At 39.4% G+C, this 19938-nt stretch overlaps 1 protein-coding gene and 1 long non-coding RNA gene across 38 annotated transcripts in view; one reads left to right on the forward strand and one right to left on the reverse strand.

Annotated features, from left to right (window-relative positions):
- DTNA (dystrobrevin alpha) overlaps positions 1–19938 on the forward strand; it is a 397895-nt gene that overhangs the window by 365831 nt on the left and 12126 nt on the right. For 16 of the 32 annotated variants that reach the window (XM_021930042.2, XM_021930043.2, XM_021930044.2 and 13 more), the window contains 4 exons: positions 4734–4830; positions 6573–6593; positions 15382–15541; positions 18352–18441. In XM_021930042.2, the coding sequence (XP_021785734.1) occupies positions 4734–4830; positions 6573–6593; positions 15382–15541; positions 18352–18441 (368 nt within the window). Of the gene's footprint in view, positions 1–4733; positions 4831–6572; positions 7826–15381; positions 15542–18351; positions 18442–19938 lie in introns of those variants that run through there. The other 16 variants (XM_021930070.2, XM_031658767.1, XM_031658762.1 and 13 more) reach the window with 4 other exon arrangements.
- The window catches only part of LOC103879666, a 63623-nt gene continuing 59221 nt past the window's right edge, over positions 15537–19938 (reverse strand). For 5 of the 6 annotated variants that reach the window (XR_001897318.3, XR_640391.4, XR_640388.4 and 2 more), the window contains 2 exons: positions 19023–19070; positions 15537–16443 (listed from right to left, as the gene is read on the reverse strand). This is a non-coding gene — a long non-coding RNA (uncharacterized LOC103879666). Of the gene's footprint in view, positions 16444–18870; positions 19071–19938 lie in introns of those variants that run through there. The other variant, XR_002518672.2, reaches the window with a different exon arrangement.

Below are 19938 nucleotides of genomic sequence, written 5' to 3' on the forward strand. Positions count from 1 at the left end.
GCATGTGCCACCACACCCGGCCAGCAGTGTTCTTTAGATCAAAAACAGCATGTCTCACTAGGAACAATTTGAACTCAGCACTTTTTAGAAATAACCGGTTAAATAAACATCACAAGTTTTTAAATGTAAACATTTACTCCAACTCTAAAAGGAGTCTGATTTTTTTCTCAGTCTTGGTCTCTAATATCTTTATATTCAGATCTTTAGTGTTAGGCATCATACCTTCTTGTACTGTAAATGAACGTAAAAGCCTAGTCTTGTTTAGCCTGTCATCATAAAATACTTGAGTTAGAAGGGACTGTAGAAGTCATCTTGTTACCTGTCAAGGGTCTTGACTACGAAGTTGTCCAGGGTCTTGGCATTTTGAATAAAGAACTAGACAGAACGCACAAACAAAGCAAAAAAAGAATGAAGCAACGAAAGCACAGATTTATTGAAATGAAGTAGGAGCCAGCTCCTGTAAGCGGTTCAAGAGCCCTGGTTACAGAGTTTTCTGGGGTTTAAATACCCTATAGAGGTTTCCCATTAGTTACTTGGGTACACCCTGTGTAAATGAGGACTTGGCCCAGGACCACTCTGATTGCTTGCAGGAGGCGACCAATCAGAGGCTGAAGTGAAGTTGCAAAGTTACATCCTATGCAAACATTTGATTGGTTGCAGGAGGGGACCAATCAGAGGTACTTGCCATTATTCATCTGCATCACCGTACAAAGGGAGTAGCCTCTGATCCTTTGGTTACTTGGGTGTGGAAAGGTGAGGTTTTCCTTTTCATTCAGTTCTCGGAAGTCAGTACAAATCGGCCTTAGTTTCGCTGCCTCCAGACCCTATTCTTCTGCCTCAATCAGATTCTGCCGCTGCATTTCAGTGCACTTCTCAGAGTCAGAAGCTAGGGAATAGAAGGCCTTGGAAAAGAAATGTGGTTTCTCCTACTACTCCCACGCTGCAAAATGAAGTCTTGCTGTGGGCTCCATTTCAGATAGCTTCATACCATGCCTTGAATAAGGCTGGTATTCCAGTGTATTTATGTGGCAAACAACACGAAACTAAATTCAAAGACATTCCCTCATGTAAGTATCATACTGATCTTTCACAAGGCACCTGTAGTTGGAAAGTATTGATTACATTCTTTTTTTTTTTTTTTTTTCTTGAGACGGAGTCTCGCTGTGTCGCCCCGGTTGGAGTGCAGTGGCGCGATCTCGGCTCACTGCAACCTCCGCTCCTCCAGGTTTAAGCAATTATCTGCCTCAGCCTCGGGAGTAGCTGAGTAGCTGGGATTACAGGCATGTGCCACCACGCCCGCCTAATTTTTTTTTGTGTGTGTGTGTGTGTGTGTATGTGTGTGTGTATGTGTGTATATATATATATATTTTTTTTTTTTTTTAGTAGAGACTGGGTTTCACCATCTTGGCCAGGCTGGTCTTGAACTCCTGACCTCGTGATCCACCTGCCTCGGCCTCCCAAAGTGCTGGGATTACAGGCGTGAGCCACTGCGCCCGGCCCATTCTTTTCATCTTTCAGTTTGGGTGCCAAGTATGTTCCAGGTATATCTATAACTCTGAGTCACACTTTTTATAGTAAGTACAGATGCCTCTTCGCAGAAACCCTTCTCAGAATTAGTCCCGTTTTCTTCTGCCATACAAAAAGACGAAATGAAGCAGGTTCTTTATGACTATGGATTTTACCAAGTTCCTGTTGGTTGCGTGGATGTTTCCGGGGGCTCTATCTTTGCTCTGCTCTTCAGACTCTGTAACACCTGAGCACAGCAGAGCTTTGTTTTTCATTAATGGATACTTTCATTTTTATCTTAAAACCACAATGAACGCTCTAAACGATCATGTTTCCCTTTCCCTTTTCACTTTTGCCACAAGAAAACTGAAAGCTGAGTCACAGCCAGAACTGACAATGAATAGGAATGACAGGCATTTCTATGCGCTCATCTGACACTTTGCTGCATACTAACTCTACATACACTGTCTCATATAATTGCTATAACAAACCTAGGAGATAGGCAGTATTATGCTACTCCTTTAATAGATAAGGAAACTGAGATTCACAGAAGTCACATAGAAGTTGCAGATATCATACCTTTCACTTAATGTATATATTTATGTATTTATATATTATATATAACAAGAGAAATTTTTTTCTTAAAAATTTTGTATAATTGTATGTAATTTATGTATATATTTTCTAAGAAAAAAATTATCTTGTATGACCATGATACCATCTTCAATTCAGGAAAGTTAATGTTGATATATTGTATTCAATATAAACCCATATTAAAATTTTGACAATTGTTCTAACACTGTTCTAAAAGAAAGTAGGTTTTAACGGCCGGGCGCGGTGGCTCCCACCTGTAATCCCAGCGCTTTGGGAGGCCAAGGCGGGCGGATCACACCTACAGTTTTAGAAGGTTGCTTTAACCCTCTTCCCAAAGTGCTTCTGTGGCCAAAGGGCCAAAATTACAGAACATTATCAAGAAGAGAACTGGAAAGAAATCAGAAACATTATCTGCTCTTGTGCCAAGGACTACTGTGGGTGTACCTGGAACACCATACACAGATAAGGTCAAAAAAAAAAAAAGAGAGCGAAAGAACACCTCCTGGATTTGTCACTGAGGAATATGCTTGAATGGGGCAAGACTTGAAATTCGAATGCTTCAACCCAGGAAGACAAAGACTCAAATAAGATACCATTAAAGCATATAAAATTACAATGTTTCTCATCCTCTGGATTCAGAGAAGAAGCAATTTTAAAGGAAATTTAAAGAAGGATTGCTTCAAGAGTAAGCAGTTCTTACTCTTGTAAGGATTGCTTGTAAGTGGCAATAATAGTTAAAAATATAAATTTAAATATTTATATTTTATAATTACAAAGTTAAAAATATAAATTTATTCAAAAAGAATTGAGAAATGTTTATAACTTTTAAATTCGTAATTCATTATAGAAGAAGCCTGTAAGAAAGTAAATTAGAAATGACCCCCACTGCTTTGGGAGGCAGAGGCAGGAGGAGCTCTTGAAGCCAGGAGTTCAAGACAAGCCTGGGCAACATAGTGAGAAACTACCTCAAAAAAAAAAAAAAAAAAAAATTAGTCAGGCATGGTGGCACATGCCTGTAGTATCAGCTACTCATGAGGCCAATGGCAGAAGATTGCTTGAACCCAGGAGCCTGAGGTTACAATCAGCTATGATTATGCCACTGCACTCCAGCGTAGGCAACAGAGTGAGACCTTGTCTCTAAAAAAAAATAGAAAAAAATAGAAAAGTATCATTTATATCACTAACCTGTCCTCCCACAAAATATCTTTCCATTGAATGAGTCATTGACCTAGCTCACGGTGACATTTTTATATCATCAGTTTTTTTTTTTTTTTTTTTTTTTTTGAGACGGAGTCTCGCTCTGTCGCCCAGGCTGGAGTGCAGTGGCCGGATCTCAGCTCACTGCAAGCTCCGCCTCCCAGGTTCACGCCATTCTCCTGCCTCAGCCTCCCAAGTAGCTGGGACTACAGGCGCCCGCCACTTCGCCCGGCTAGTTTTTTGTATTTTTTTAGTAGAGACGGAGTTTCACCGTGTCAGCCAGGATGGTCTCGATCTCCTGACCTCGTGATCCGCCCGTCTCGGCCTCCCAAAGTGCTGGGATTACAGGCTTGAGCCACCGCGCCCGGCCTATATCATCAGTTTTTCATTGCAGAGTTCTTGTCATAGTTTCATTTAATATGATATCTATCATTGGGACTAGCCATATCCATTTATACATTAATACATACATGTTTAAAGCTTCTATGCAGTTTTAGTGTATAAGTATGAATGTTTCAAACTCAGACAGAAATCTTTGGGGCAATGGGAAAATTATATGTATTACTTATTCAGTAATAATCATTCAGTAATAGATTTGGAATTTATTTGAAAAGTATACATATATTTCAGAAGTGTGAACCATTAACATTCCTCATCATACTGTTTCATTTCTTTCCCCCTTTAAAGATATTTTTGGTACCTCTTAGTGTCAATATAAATGATAGTATAGATTGTCCTTAGTTGTTTTCATTCTTGCTGACAGTTTAATAAGAGGTCTGTAAAACAAAACAAAAGTAAGCATGAACCTTATATATCATCTTCACTTGCTGAACAAGTATGTAGAAATGCCTTTATTTGGACTTCACTTTATGAAATCAAACTGAAACCCAAAAATTTTAATGGATTGTATCTATGTGCTATTAATATCTCACCTCTGAGAGACACCTCAATGGGTGCCGAAGATTTCAAATGTACTTTTCTAAATCATATTTCCAAATACTAAGGTCATCAATATTTTCTGTGAATTTGCAAAAGGGTTCTTAGATTTGGAGAATCTAGAGGATTTGCCTTTTTCAGTGACAATTTGGCTTTTGTTTGTTTCAAGGGACCCCATGGCCCATCACAGGGCCCACTACATAGTAAGCATTCAGAAAATATGTCATTCAATGGTTGATGATTAATTCAGGGTAGTAAGGTCTACAGGAAGCGAAATGTCTAAAAGGACTTTAATTCTGATGTAGTCTGACTGCTAACAAATAAAAGAAACACCTCCAGCTATCATTGTTCATTCATTTGATAACAGTTCCCTGCCTGGTAACTGTGTCAGAGAGCCAGAGATGCCCTTTCTCTGATAGTCCACAAGTTCCTCAGGAATGGGAATGTGATTGGCTCAGAGAGTTGCACGCCGCTTCTGACGTCAGCTCCTTCTTTCTTAGACAGCGCAAAGATGAGCTGGAACAGAGAATGTCTGCTCTCCAGGAGAGCCGGAGAGAGCTCATGGTCCAGTTGGAGGGTCTCATGAAGCTGCTAAAGGTAAGACCTGCCAAATAAATTTTTCCTAAGCTTATTTTCCGTGTCATCTGTGAACATTTTTGCACATAACGTGCAATGGTTTTTCCAATCGCTGTATGTGATTTCCCTCAACATGTTGTTTCAAACTCAGATGTAAAACAATTTCTTAGACCAGTGTAGTAGTAGCTGCCAGTAATAGAACACATTCTTATCCATTTCCTGAAACCAGACTGCTGAGGGCCTTCATGGGGCAACTTCTTCTTGGCTTATTTCCAGTTTCTTTATGTCTGCAAGTAATAGAACTGGATTTATTTAGAAATATTTTATATTTAGTAGCTTTCAGCAATTCTGATTAAATTAAGAGGAGTGACTGTTAATATCAGTAAAATATTTTATTCCATTAGTGTGCTTTATCAGTAAGTCACATGATTTCTAGTGATCTCAAATGCAAACTCTATGAGAGAATATCTCCTTTCTCTTCTGCAAGTAAAGTGTTTAATAAGATGATTTATACAAGTCTTCTGTAGAGTGCTGTAATCTATTTTTCCCATTGGGAAGTGGCATTCTTCTTTTAGTAAAGCCTTATTCCCTTCTTTAGTATACATTAAATTGCATTTCAAGTCAAAGGCAGGCAAATTATGGCCACATGTCTATAGTCAGCCCATGTGATCAGTGCCACGTGATCATCCTGCCTGACATAAACAAGCAAGAACCAGTATGGATTGGAACTGTGACATGCCAAAGGCAGGAAATGAAACTTCTGATAGGAGAATGATGAAGGGAAGACCCTAGGGCAGCTCATTTGCGAGACAGGGTCTCCCAGCTTTCAGTCCGTGGATGTCCCACAGCCCCAGCACACCAACATTTGTTGTTTTTATTTTGTCTGTCCTGTCTTTCTCTCTCTCTCTCTCTTTTTTTTTTTTTTTTTGTTTGTCTACCTTTCTCTTTTCTTCCCTCTTTTCCTTCATTTTTTTTTTGTTTGTTTCTTTCTTGGTTTCTCCCTCTTTCCTTCTTTCTTTTATTTTTTAACAAATATTTTTTGAAAGCTCCTTTGTCCCAGCCACTGTTCTTGTAATCTTTCTTTTGTTTTCCTTACTCTATTTTATTCCTTAGTCAACTTTTCCCTGCATCAGTATCCTCTTTAGCGACTGGTATTGGGAATACTTTATCTTTACTCAACAAAATTGACTTTTCAGTAAATTAGATTTTTGTTGATCTATCTTGGGCAAAATAAGACTAGACAATTCATAACCTGCTGCTGCTTCTGGCCTGTTAATCTTATTTGATAACACCCCCCAAAAAAACTCTCTCTGCATCCCTTTCTAAATATACCAAATGAAAAGGACTGAACCCATCTCTCCCCTCAGTGAATGACAGGAAGCTTTGAAAACTGCCCCCTATGTTCCTCCTGCTTCTGTCATCATAGCTATGACTCTTTCCCTATGAGTTAGAAGTCTATTCCCCACCAGCCATCTTGGTATCAACCTAGCCTAACAGAGCACCGCCTTTTATCAAGATGTACACATGTCAGGATAGAGAGATGGATTGTGTTGAAAAATAGTTGTACATGCAGAGAAAAGAGATGGGCCTGTAGTCTCAAGTAACCAAGTAGACTTGGAGTGATAGTCACTGAGGTGGCAGAGGCCTGGACCTGCCATCAAAGCTGTGTTGATGTTTCCCCATCTTGCATTCCTTCACACTGTATACATGCTCTTTTTGGAACCCTGGGTAATCTAACTGTTATTGATTCAATCTTTCTGTAGGAAGAAGAACTGAAGCAGGGAGTAAGTTATGTCCCCTACTGCAGGTCTTAACTAACAGTGGAGGGGCCTGCCGACCTGCGGTTTTCTCATTGCTTTTGCTCTAATGTATGTTCATGCTTCAGTTTGGAAAGAGAAAAAAGTCATACTAATTTGCTTCTTTTTCAATGTAGTGCTTGAATTGAGATATATAAATTTAGCATTTTTATAACTATCACTACTATCAGCATCAAAAGAAGAACTATGACATCTTTTAGAAAAGGGACCGAATCGTCATTTCTTGGAAACATTTTAGATCCCCAGAGGTATAAGTTTCAAACCAGTCTTATGCTTTTCAAGTTGTTGATCAGACCCTTCTCTTAATAGAGAGACACTGAACACAGTCACTAGAGATACACTGAGGTTCATGTCATCCCAAAACCTGCAGCACTCAGACGCTAACCTCTACACCCCCTCACGCTGTGAGTGTTCAATTCGGTTTCATTTTACTGAAAACCTGTGAAACCTCTTTTTATAAAAATCAGGCAATTAAATCCCTTTTCACCACACAATTATTGAGCCTTGTTCCCCATGGCTCACCAAAATGCGCTCAATCTTGCGAGGGAAAGACTGTACTCCGTAACTGACTGTTCACTACCCATCTTTTTGGCTCTTCCCCAAAACAGAATGCTTACTGTTGGTTGACAATAATCTATTTTTAAAAGGAACTCCCAGCTTTTTCCTTAGCACCAGGAGCCTTTCTGCTCGGGGAGATGAGAGGGTCATTACATACTTTGTTTTTTTGTTTTTGTTTTTGTTTTTGTTTTTTTTCTGGAAATAGGGGCATTCGCATTTCCAGTTTTTCTAAACTGGAGCTGTCTGAACCTGTGGTCAGGCTCAAGAGCCAGCAGGGGGAGCAGCATACTCAAGGAAAAAAAATCAAATCACATTAAATTAAATCAAAGAAAAATAAAAGCAGCTTTAATTTCAAGTGCATGTACTATGCTGTGTATGACAATATATCCCACTCACTAGCATTATTTAAAAGTTTCACATTATTTCCATGGATCAATTAGAACCACAGCCTGTCCAATTTCAACATATCTTTTATTTCTTCTGTATGCTCTTTTCTATTATTCATTATGTGTGTTTGTGTGTAACAAAGAATGTTTGGAAAATGCTGGACACATTTTTACCCTTCATTCCCATGGTCTGTAAAAAAGGAAAGTGTAAAATCAATCTGTAATGTCAGACAATAAAGATAATGTGTTACATTATTTTGTATTTTGTGAAAAAAATTACTAAAGTCAAATTTTACGGAAGACAGTCCCCCTGGGTGAAGGACACATAACACTTACAGCCTGTATAATTGCCCATGAATGTATACATGGGGTATTGCTATTGTATTTCCAATACACTTAGATCATGGTAAAGAAAAATGCCTTCTTCATGATACTTCTCTGCAAATGGCTTCTTTCCTTTCCTGTCTCTTACTTAGTATGTGCATAGAAAAAGGAAATAAGGTTCCATTATAACCTCCCTCCTCCTAGCAGAGAGAGAGGGCAATCATCCTGTCGTCATCAGCCTTGCTTTAGCCATTTCCCTTGGGGATACCTTCCTGGCCATTTCCCAGGCAGCACAATCTTGAAAGGCTCCTGTGGACCAGGAAGTTCGTAAACAGATGGATGCACAGAGCCAAACTGCGGCAGTGCCCCCAAGGTGGCACCACTGCCCCCTCACCTTCCAGCTCCTCTCCACCAAGCCCCTCCGCAGCTTCTGCATCTCGGGGGGCCAGCGGCGGGTACTGCGGTGTAGGTACCTAAGGACCAGGGGCCCACATCACCCAGATGTCAGCAATACATCGTCTAGGTGGTGACAGAGTTTGCCTATTTCACTCATTTATCTTTTTGCTTTTATACACAAGCCTCTTTTCAAAAAGGACCTGAGGCAGCTTACAACAAAAGATATAAACAGTGACTTCATAAAATTGAAATAGAAAAATCAAAAACTAAAGAAAAGAAAATGCGAATATGCTAATCTTAAGGGACAAGGATGTTACTCTGCACGTTCAGGCAATGAAGCAAACAAAAGAAAATATCGGTGGTTTTATCAGTACAGAAATACCACTTCTCAGGGGAACAAAATTTCTGTTGGCATAAAATATGAAAGAAAGTCTTCACTGGGAGCTTTATAGGAGTACTGGACAATAAAAAAGGAAAGAAGCAGTCATAGATTTCATGTGGCTGTTTCTTATACTGACCTCAGTCAAAATTAAAAGCAGAACCTTATCAGTCCCAGCCCTAGAGAGGCGGTTCTGCAAAGAAATAAACAAATGCGGTCCAAATATAGACTTCTCATGGTAAAACATGATCTAAGGAGAGAATTTAGAGGTTTTAGACTGGCATCTGCTTCTAAATTCTGTTTTTATTTCTGATTGTTTCTCCCCTTTGGGGACATTATCTTTGTAAAACCAAACTTAGAACACCCCCACACAACAAATTGTACTTGATTTAATAACCTCTACTTGCTTTATCATAAGTCTGTGTGGTTCAATGTAGTGTTTTATTATACTGGCATATATAATTTCTACTTCATTCTTTCTTGTTAGAGGTAATGCATGAATTTATCCCTCTCGAGGATAGAACATGAATTAAAAAAAATAGTGCCTGTAATATAATGTGATGATTATGATATCACAAGCAATAAATTTTTTTTTACAAAACTTGAATTGAAGTTATCCTACCCTCTTTCTTCTTTGTGTATCTTTAAGATTTATTGAAGGAACCATAAAAGGAACACTCATAAAACGTTTAATAATGAAGGCAGCTGGGGTATAATTGCAGTACCAATATGTTCCAGTTTCTGGTACACTTCCAGTTCCAAATATTATGTACCAGTCTAAAACTGAGTAGCCTGACTTTGATTCCACAAAGTAAGTTCTCAATATTCATTTTCTTAGCAAAGTTACCAGAATTAGACCTGAATTACAGTGGTCCCAGAGTTTTGCTCACAGCTATAAGCTTAACTTACATGGTCATTAATTTCAAACTATTGATAATCCATGGCTAATAGGATTATTGTATAGATTTTAATAGATACTGGATGTGAAAGCACTTTGTAAAATCTATGTCAGCTATAAGTATGAATGTATGTATATAGGTATACATACGCATAGGTATATACAAACTTTTCAAATTTGATCCATATTTTACACATACCCACATACACATACACACATCCACACACACATTCACTTCTCTTCCTTACAGTTCATTAACAGTGCCTCCATCAGGGAAAGAAATTTGAAAATGACTTTTAATTTGTTTTTTACATGTAATTGCTTTTAACAGTAGAAAAAAAGAGTCATTTTTATGTTAGACAAAGTGACAGACAAGTTCAGTAAGTTTATATTTTCCTATTTCTGGTAACATCAGATATGATCCTAGATATACTAATATCTACAGAGTGTGGCTTTCACCAAAATTTGAGTAGGTATATTAAACAGCTAATACAGTGAAGGGCTGCCAGTAACAGATATTCTATATGAGTGCAGTGAAACATCTGATATTTTTTCTGAAAGTTTTATCTATAATAAACATTTTTGTTTAAGAGAGGTGATTAGTACAGGGTGCATATTTTAGTCAAGGATAAAACTAAGTTTATGTTAATTTGCAGAACTGTTATTCAGACTTACAATAAGGATTCATTTTTTTAAACTACATTTTAAACTTTGGGATCAAACTGTTTCTTATTTGGGAAGATAATGTCTATACATTGGTATTATGTTAAGTAATACAATTGTTCTAATTTGGTGGGGAAAAAAAGTCAAGCATCATTCCAAATTCCATCTCCTACCCTTATTCTCTTCTCTGTTTATAACTGGATGGTCCAATTAAGTCAGGAAATTGTAGTCATCAGGTTTCTACTTCTTCCAAACACTTTGTGGAATACTAGCAGGCCAGCAATAACCAGCTTGGGCCTCACTTCCCTGGCTTTTCCTCGCTCATCCTCTCTGGTGGATATTCAATGCAGGCATGAGCCAGTCAAAAGCAAGGGAGAGGGATAATTCACCTCATAAATGATCAACTGCAATATAAAGATGGTCATCTAGTGTTCAAAAACATACCCTCCCAGACTCACTCTTTTTAAAATTAAGTATTGATTATTATAATTAATTCTAAATAAGTAAATAATATTTCTCTGCTTAAAAGCCTTGGAAGATGACTCTCTCGTTCACAATAAAGTCTACCCTGGAGGTCCCCAGACCTGCCTGTCTCCCTTTTCTAGCCTCATTTCTCTCTACACCCAGCAGCCAGCCTGACACCAGAGCCACACAATGGTGTCAGGCCTTCCCACACTCTCCACAATACGTCTCAGATTTCCCATGCCTTGCTCCCGCTATTCCAAGGCCCAGGTTGCTCTGCTCTTTTCTTCTCCCCACACTTTCTCATTTCTGCCTGGAAATCTTCACTGTTAAAGCCCAAGTCAAATGATGCCTCCTGCCTGAACAGTCAGAATTAATCACCTCCTGTGTACCCCCACAACACTCTATTCACAATGACTGCTTTAAAAAGGCTGATTATAAAAATTATCATCAATGTGAGGATAGTCAGTGCATTTATATTGGAAGAATAAGGATGAAAACAGGGTTGAATGCTGCTAAACACTGCTTTGCTGCACCTTCCCAGGATGCTAGGTGCAGCCAGGCATGACCAGACTGCACTCTCAGCCAAACTGAGAGGCAGACTCTTCAGGTCTAGCGGGGAGGGGGACATATAATTCTCTGCTCTTTCACCAGGGGGTCCTGATTCAACAATTAGACATTTGCTCCTTTTCATGAAGCATCCTTCATTTCTGATGGTGAATAGAAACCAAAACACTTCCTGGAAAATATCAAAAAATGTATGAATCTTGTCAGACTTTTAAAAATTTGATACAACAGCAAGTTGAGTAGACTTGGAGGATGGTGCATAGAAATTAATTTTTCATTTATTCTCCAGGAAGTGAGCTATTTTAAATTTGCCAAGTGTGATATATGTTTTCCTTCTTCCATAAATCAACTCTCTCCTTGGGAATTTTAGATCTATATATTGATCTGCATGGACCGTTGTCCCTTAAGTCTTTGCTCCATTAATCATTGAGTAATTTCCAGGAAAGGATATTCACAGAGATTATTCACTCTAACTCTTCTACAGTTGTTAGCAGACAACTATGCCTCATGACCAGGCTGGAAGCCACCATTCCACCAAGGCCACTTCCTGTGAAAATGAAACTCAGTGACATCATCACTGATCTGCCCCAATGCCAAGAGGCCACTGCCTTTTCCTAGTGTTCCTACAAGAACAGAACAGAAAGGAAGGCCAGAGATGGCATTCCTCACAGTGGGTAGGCACTAGGAAGATGCTATGCATCAAACTGGACAGTGTCCTGACATGGAGAGATGGAGCCGTGATCACCCAGGGTGTCAGTGTCCTACCCCCAAAAGTCTGGGTAAAGGCTGGATGTGACATGGGAGTTGCCAGTTGTGGGAAAGACGCATCTGATTATTCTCTTCAGCACAGGATCTTCCACCTAAATTCTTCACATAATCATACTGCACAAAATTGCACCAATTAGAGATTCCCTTGGGAAATGGTGGCTATTCATCATTCACACATTGGTATAATTTAGATTCAGTCAACTGTTTTTCCTTTAACACACAACGAGAGCCAATTATTTTCTTCTTAATGTAGAACCACTAATGGGAGTTTTGAAAAAGAATGCCCACAGAAAGGAGTAGCAAAAGTTGCCTTTGAGACCAGGCACTGAGCAGAGAGAGGTAGGGTGGGGCATGCCTCAGACCCACAGGAATTAGCAGAGGAGCCCAGTGCACTAAGAGATGGGGAGAGGCTCACAGAAAAGGAGGTGGAAGAGCCAGACATATGAGTCTACTTACAAATGCTGCCTAGAGGGAGGAGCCCCCAGCTCCCTGGAGAACCTGGTATAAGAGGTATAATCAAGGCTGGTGTGCACTACAGCCCCGGAACAGACATTAAAGTAGTGAAATAAGGTCCATAGCCCCATATCTCAAATCACTAGATCCAGACATGTTCCAGAATTCAGAATTTATCTAGTTTTGAAAAGCAATATGATGCAGATATCATTATCAGTTGCCTCACGTCCATTAAGACCAAATTCATTATGGAATGACCAGTGTTTGTCAGAGCTTTTTTGGCTTTCAAAATTGCAAATAAGAGATTGTAGGCCTGTACTTCTGTACCAATTGATAAACAGTCCAAAGGCCCTCCCACCACCCTGAGCATCCACACACCTTTTCTGTGATCCAGCAACTAAAAGATACTGCCTGGCCCAGTAGCAGGAACCCCTAGGACACTGCTCCAGCACCACAAGGTGGTCGTGCTGGGTCTGTGCCCTGCGCCTGTTCCCTCTTCAGGCTGCTGAACCTTTCTACACTAGTGAAGCATAGATGGAAGCATATGATGGCTGGCCACAGTGCCCACAGTCCTTAGAATCAGCATGGCGAAGCCTGGGCTTGGAGTCTAAAGACTAGGGATAATCTCTGGCATTCTCTTGCTCAGAAACCTTGGGTAATCCAGTTATCTCCTCTGAGCCTCAGTTTACTAATATATAAAGTGGGAATAATAATACCTCATATGGTTGTTAAGAGGATTACATGAAGTATGAGGGGCTAAAGTGCTTTACAGACTGCAAATTGCTATTCAAATATAGGATAGTACCACTCCTACCATTGTACTAGGAAAATGAAACAAAACAGTGTATGTAAAAGTGCTTAATACACTGTGAATTACTTACAAAAGTGGAGTTGTATTATTATTGTGAACTTCCCACCATGGAAGACAATCTGGGTTCCCAGGGATGAGAATGTAACCCACACTGATAGCCAAGAGAATCCTACTTCTTAATAACCACTCCGTCCAATTTCCCTTCTCTAGTCCCCACTCCCAGCTGTGATTATTGGTCCCTTAATAAAGAGGACAGAGACAAAAGGCTCAGGAGCCCTGCTAAGGGCCCTGCCTCGAAAAGGATATACAAGAGGAATTGCCAAAGTAGGAAGAGCTCAGGGCACTTCATCAGCATCTGTCTCCATTGAGGGACTTTTTGCCAGCCATGGCCATCAAGGCTCCCGCAGCCCAGGGCACTCAGAGCCCCTGGGCTCAGCCCCAGCCCTGCTGCTCTGGCTCTGTCTCCTGATGAAGCAATTATTTTCACCTCTCTGAGTACTGGGCTCCACAACTTCACATTCAGAGTGAGCATGCATGGAGAGAAATCAGTGAGAGTGTATGTGAAAACCCTTTGAACATCATAAAGCTTAACGCAAATGTGAAATTATTTATTATTGGCATGGGAAGGTCAAGGATGTAGTGGTAGCTCAGAAGCAGGTTTCAAGGTAATGGGGCTGAGCTGCCAGAGTTTTCTGGGGAAAACCAGACCCCTCCTTGAGCAGGCCGAGGGAAGCAGGCTGCAAAAGCATCACAACTGGGCAAAGTTCTCTTCCTTGGGCCTGGACACACCATTACAAGGTACTGTTGAGAGTGAAAGAATGGGACACTCAGCCCATTGGGCACCCCATGAGATATTTTCTGTGCTCTGTTCTGTTTTGCTCCATTTTTAATTCTGGATTTTTCTCAGTTTATGGCTTTAACAATTATGTGTGATGCTGAGCCCTGGAGCTAACAGCATGGCATTTTTTCAGGATTGATGTGGTGTGTTTTAACCACAAGCCACGGAACCCAAAGCAAATATCTAAATGGAATATTCCAGAGCATTGCTCTGGTCTGGGAGTTTGAATGGGTTAATGATGACTCTCTGGGCCTTGCTGGAGAAGAATTCTCACTTTAGCAACCATAGCAAACAGATTGGGATGGAATTGATGTGAACACCTAATCTGTTGTGTGTGCACTCAAGGGTCTCTTTGCATTTTCTTACGCATGTGACTGACTTCTTTTATCAACTAATTATTAAAACAGGGAGAATATTTACAAGGCACCTCATTTAGAGACAAATCCTTAAGATTCGAGGTGTGACAGTCTCAGAATAGTTTCATGCCAAAAACTGTAGTGCAAAGATAAGTTCCTTTAGTTGTTTTCTACTTTTTTCTTTACTCGTCTTTAAATCCTACTATTCTTATTGTCCTGATAGAATACTGCTTTTTCGTAGGAGAAGAGAAGGACATTTCCTGCAGGAAATAATACCAAAAAATTAGAAAACAAGGTTTCTTCTTCTTCCCCCCCATTGGAATTCCTGAGTCACTAATTTGACAAAATCAGCTTTTACTGTAAAATAGAGAGAAAACAATTTACACTTCATTTGATTCTTAATTTGAGACTTAATATGCACAATATTGTATGACATGATTTAAACTCTTATCCTCTAAAGATGATGCTAGTATAGTCAGGTTGAAAATTTAGAAAGCATCCATTGCAAATAGTCTTCTAGTTTGTATTTTAAACTTTCTCCTTAATGTCTTCTTATTCCTGGGAGACCTTCTCCTTCAAGGAGAAAGTATCCACACCTTGTAATTATCTGCATTTAACAGTACCTTCATTTTATGGGCACACGTCTCATATACTGTAGAGCAATGCTCTACTAATATTTTTGGCTTTCAATATTTAACCCAAACTTCAGATTACATAGAAGATCCTAAATTATCCGCACCTGCAAATTAGCTTTAGGATTACCAACTCAATTACCTAGGATTTCCTCCTGCTTTGAAATTTCATTGTCACTGTTTTCAACCATCAACTGAGGCAGTGGGGATGATACATGACATTTTCTTGGGAAAGCAAATTAATGACTCGCATTGTCTCTCCAGACTCAGGGGGCTGGCTCTCCCCGCTCCTCCCCCAGCCACACCATCAGCAGGCCAATTCCCATGCCCGTCCGGTCAGCGTCAGCCTGCTCCACCCCGACGCACACGCCGCAGGACTCCCTCACAGGGGTAGGGGGAGATGTACAGGAGGCATTTGCACAAAGTAAGTGGCTTTATTTTTTGTTGTGGTCTGCTTTTATGTGACAAATAGGTCACCAAGGTCTGTTGAGTGGTCAAGAGTTGTCAGAGCAACATGTGACTTCATATTGAAGAGTCTTTCACGGCTGGTGTCAGAGCCGGGCCTGCCAGCCGTTTTGGGAACTCCCTACCCCGATTTGTTCTCACTTCACCATTTTACCTTCCTTTGGCTTTTGTTACCCTGTCTTATTTTTTAGTAAGTCTTTGTTCATCAAAAGACAGGAAATCTTTTCACCAGGACCCCCAGAAAACTTCATAAATGTAATCCATCTTTTTTTAATTCTTAGAGATTTTATCTCATATTGTCTTTTCTTTATATTAAAGTCAAGACTGAGATAAGTAATCACAGCTCTTTAGCAATGAGGTAAGCAAGAAGGACATGTAGTCATTTGACAGATTCCCTGTTCAGATTCCCCAAAGAGCTGAACCATTGCTTCTGTAAGGCAGAGCTACAGGGTTAGGCCTCTGCAGTTAGAGGAGTACAAAGAGGGATGGGGATGCCAGCCAGCACTTTCCCACGACAGGGAGAGTGACTGTATTAATTTAGAAATATTTTTAACACTTTTTAAAACCTCTTCTTACTATCACTTTTTAAATTTGTAGAGAATAAGAAAAAAGAAATCATTCTGTAGATCTTCACCCGGCAGCTTTCATTCCCAGAAGTAACCACTACTAACAATTTGATCCTTCCCAAAGTTTTGCTTATGTGTAAATAGATATGTTTAAGGATGTGATTATAGGCACATACTCTTTTCTGGTTTTTTTCACACAAATAGGATCATGCATTGCATTTTGGGGTCTGCAATTTGCATTTTCTTTAAATTAGCAATCTATCATGCACATTCTTCAAAGTCTTCACATAGAGATCTAAGGAAAAGAGAGACATGTTTGACTATGAGTTTTAAGGCAAAGGAGATCACAAACAAAGTTAAAAGACAGAAAGCAGTCTTGAGGAAACCATTTCCAGCATATGTGTCAATCAAGTTTCATAATTTCACAAAAATCACGTAGAGATCAGAAAGAAAAGACACCACCAAAACAAAAACAGGTGAAAGATACGGACAGACAGAAGAACAAAGAGAAATTGCCAATAAATATATGAAAAGATGTTCAACCTCTGATGTAATTGCAGAAATAGAAATTTTAATAAGTATCGCTTTTTGCCTAGAAGATGAAAAAAGTGTTTTGAAACATCATAACATCCAGGGATAGCAAGAGTGCGAGGAAACTGGTACTCTCATCCATGTGGAGGGGTGATAAAATCTTAACACACTTCAGTGGGAGACAATGATGAACTCTGTACTCTCTTATGAGGGAAAAGGAAGGACCTATATTAGAACTTTTTCTTCTAGGCACTGAACATAACTCAAGAGTTTTTAAAAATGTAATTCACAAAATAACTTTTTAATTTTAATTTTTAGAAAGAAAAATATCCCTTCTCTAAATCATATTTTAAAGAAATTTACCATATTTTAAATCAATTTGTGATTTCCATTATAATAAATGTTTTACTTAACTACTGTGATTTTTTAAATTTAAACATATTTATTATTTTATTTAGTTAGTGTTACTTTCTGAAAAACGACAGAATGAAATGTGGCCTGTAGGCAGCCTTTATAAGAGTTCATGCCACCTAAGTTCATTTGTAAGTTAGGTATTTGGAATCTTGAACCATTTTTTTCTCAAAGATGTTATGGTAATTATCTCTCTTTACTTTCCCTACTCCCAGGCTGGATCACAAGCATCCATTTAAACCTTAGTGTGCCTGAAACAAAATAATAATCATTCTCTGCCATTAAGAAACATAGTCCAAGTTCCAATTCTTAGTATCAGACATGCATCTGCCCATGTCTTGGCAGAAGAAACAAGAATCCTCACCCCTTTCTCACACTCTGGGGGCATTCAGTGCATGTGGGTTTCCCATTCCCAAGTGGTACTTATACTGGCAGGAAGAGCTCTGGAAGCCCTGATAGGAGACAGCACATGTCCTAGCAGAGACCAGAATCAAAAGTGCTCAGCCACCAGGTAAGGGCAAGAACAATAATAGCAGCTAGGAAGGCACAGCTCTCCTGGCAAACCTGACTTTTCATCTGTGTGGATTATTCTTTCTTTTTTTTTTTTTTTTTTTTTTGAGACAGAGTCTTGCTCTGTTGCCCAGGCTGGCGTGCAGTGGAGCAATCTCGGCTTACTGCAAGTGCCGCCTCCCGGGGTTCACACCATTCTCCTGCCTCAGCCTCCCGAGTAGCTGGGACTACAGGCACCCGCCACCATGCCCAGCTAATTTTTTTGTATTTTTAGTAGAGTCGGGGTTTCACCGTGTTAGCCAGGATGGTCTCAATCTCCTGACCTCATGATCCGCCCACCTCGGCCTCCCAAAGTGCTGGGATTACAGGCATGAGCCACCACGCCCAGCCAGGATTACTCTTAAGAAGAGTGACCACACACACTGGTGTACCTGGGACCATCCCAGTTTTGCCAGGTCAGCCAGTCTGATTCATACTGCTCTCTTTCACTTTCAAAATTGTCCCCACTTGGACAAATAATATATGAAGCTCCATCATTAGCCATGTCTTCTTACCGCAGGACCCACGGCCCTAAGCGGTGTTTTGTTGCTGTTGTTGTTTTTTCAGGAAATGAACCAAAGCACTTCTGAAAAGGAGAAGTCTTAGAAGTTTTCTTGCTTTAGGTTATTAATGGGAAAGATAAACAAACAACATAAAAATTTAGGATAAAAGGAAGGCTTTGGTTTTTTAAATTATTTCTTCTTCCCTGAAGGTTCAAGAAGAAATTTAAGGAATGACTTGCTAGTGGCTGCGGATTCCATCACTAACACCATGTCCTCTCTTGTGAAAGAGCTGAATTCTGGTGAGCTCCTGATTCCCTTTCATTTGTCTGCTCCTCATGGAGGGGTCCGTAAGTGCTAGGGGCCTCTCCTAGAGATCTGCTCATTGTCTAATATCAAAAGATTGTTTAAAGCTGTCCGTGGTATTTTGTTGGTCCATTCAGATTTGAGGGTTGTTTTTTTGTTTTTTTTTTTTAATTTTTGTTTTGTTTTTTGAGACAGCGTCTCTCTGTGTTGCCAGGCTGAAGTGCAGTGGCACCATCATAGCTCACTGGCATGTCAAACACTTGGGCTCAAGCAATCCTCCCACCTGAGCCTCCCTAGTAGCTGGGACTACAAGCACATACCAGCACACCTGGCTAATGTTGTTTGTTTGTTTTCAGAGAGACAGAGTCTTTGCTATGTTTCCCAGGCTGGTCTCAAACTCCTGGCCTCAAGTGATCCTCCTGCCTTTTCCTCCCAAAGTGCGTGAGCCACTATGCCTGGCCTATTCAGATTTTTTAAGTAATGTTTATATTTTGCTTATTAAAAGGCTATTAATACATACTCAATGAGGAAAGTTTGAAAAAGGCAGAAAAGAACAACGCAAAATATTCAAACTGACCTATAATTCTGGAATCCAAAGACAGCCACTGTTCACATCTATGGTGACCTAAAACAACATGATGCTAAAGTTATTTTATGGGGTCAAATGTTTTATTTATTTATTTATTTATTTATTTATGTTTTGAGATGGGGTCTTGCTGGTCTTGAATTCCTGGGCTCAAATGATCATCCTGCTTCAGCCTCCCAAAGTGCTGGGATTTCCAGCCCTTATCTATTTAGGTTTCATTAATTTAGAACAAACACCTGATCATTTGAATTTGAATTTCAAATTGAAATTTACCTTTGCAATATCTCTGAAGATAGATCTGCCCAGAAATAAATGCATAAAATTTAAGGAGACTTTTTATCCTCCTAATACTACAAAGAGTGTTCAAAACTTTAGCAGTATGAATATGCAAATAAATATCCTACCAGTTACTAATGCATCTCCGTCTATTCCTTAAGGCCGACCTAGCAAGAGAATTGTCTGGCAAGACTATGGTCTTATGGTAGAGATTACAACAGCTATAAGAAATAAAACTTCAGTATTAAAAAAATCCTGGACTTAACTTTCTTAAAGCCTCTCAATTGAAAATTGTTGCTACTAATTTAAATTAAGATTACCAAACAGAATTAAATGATAGTAGTTAATACATCATGATTAATGGCAGGTAGCCACGCCCCTAGCAAATGATGAGTATGAAGTTATCCTTGGTGTAGCAGTCTTAAGCACTGTTAGTTTATACTCATAATTCTTTAAAGTATTAAGTGATAGGGTTCACTTCATATTTTAAGTTCATATTTGAGGCATTTTAGGTGAATACTTTATGGTTAGGTTTAGGTTTTAACTCATATTTCTTAAATTAGTGTAATATTAAGCAAAAGTAACAATTTTAGTTAAGTCTCTTACAGAAGGGAAAAACCAGAAGTTTTAA

This window comes from Papio anubis, chromosome 19 (genome assembly GCF_008728515.1).
Source record: "Papio anubis isolate 15944 chromosome 19, Panubis1.0, whole genome shotgun sequence".
In the NCBI taxonomy this organism is placed as follows: domain Eukaryota; kingdom Metazoa; phylum Chordata; class Mammalia; order Primates; family Cercopithecidae; genus Papio; species Papio anubis.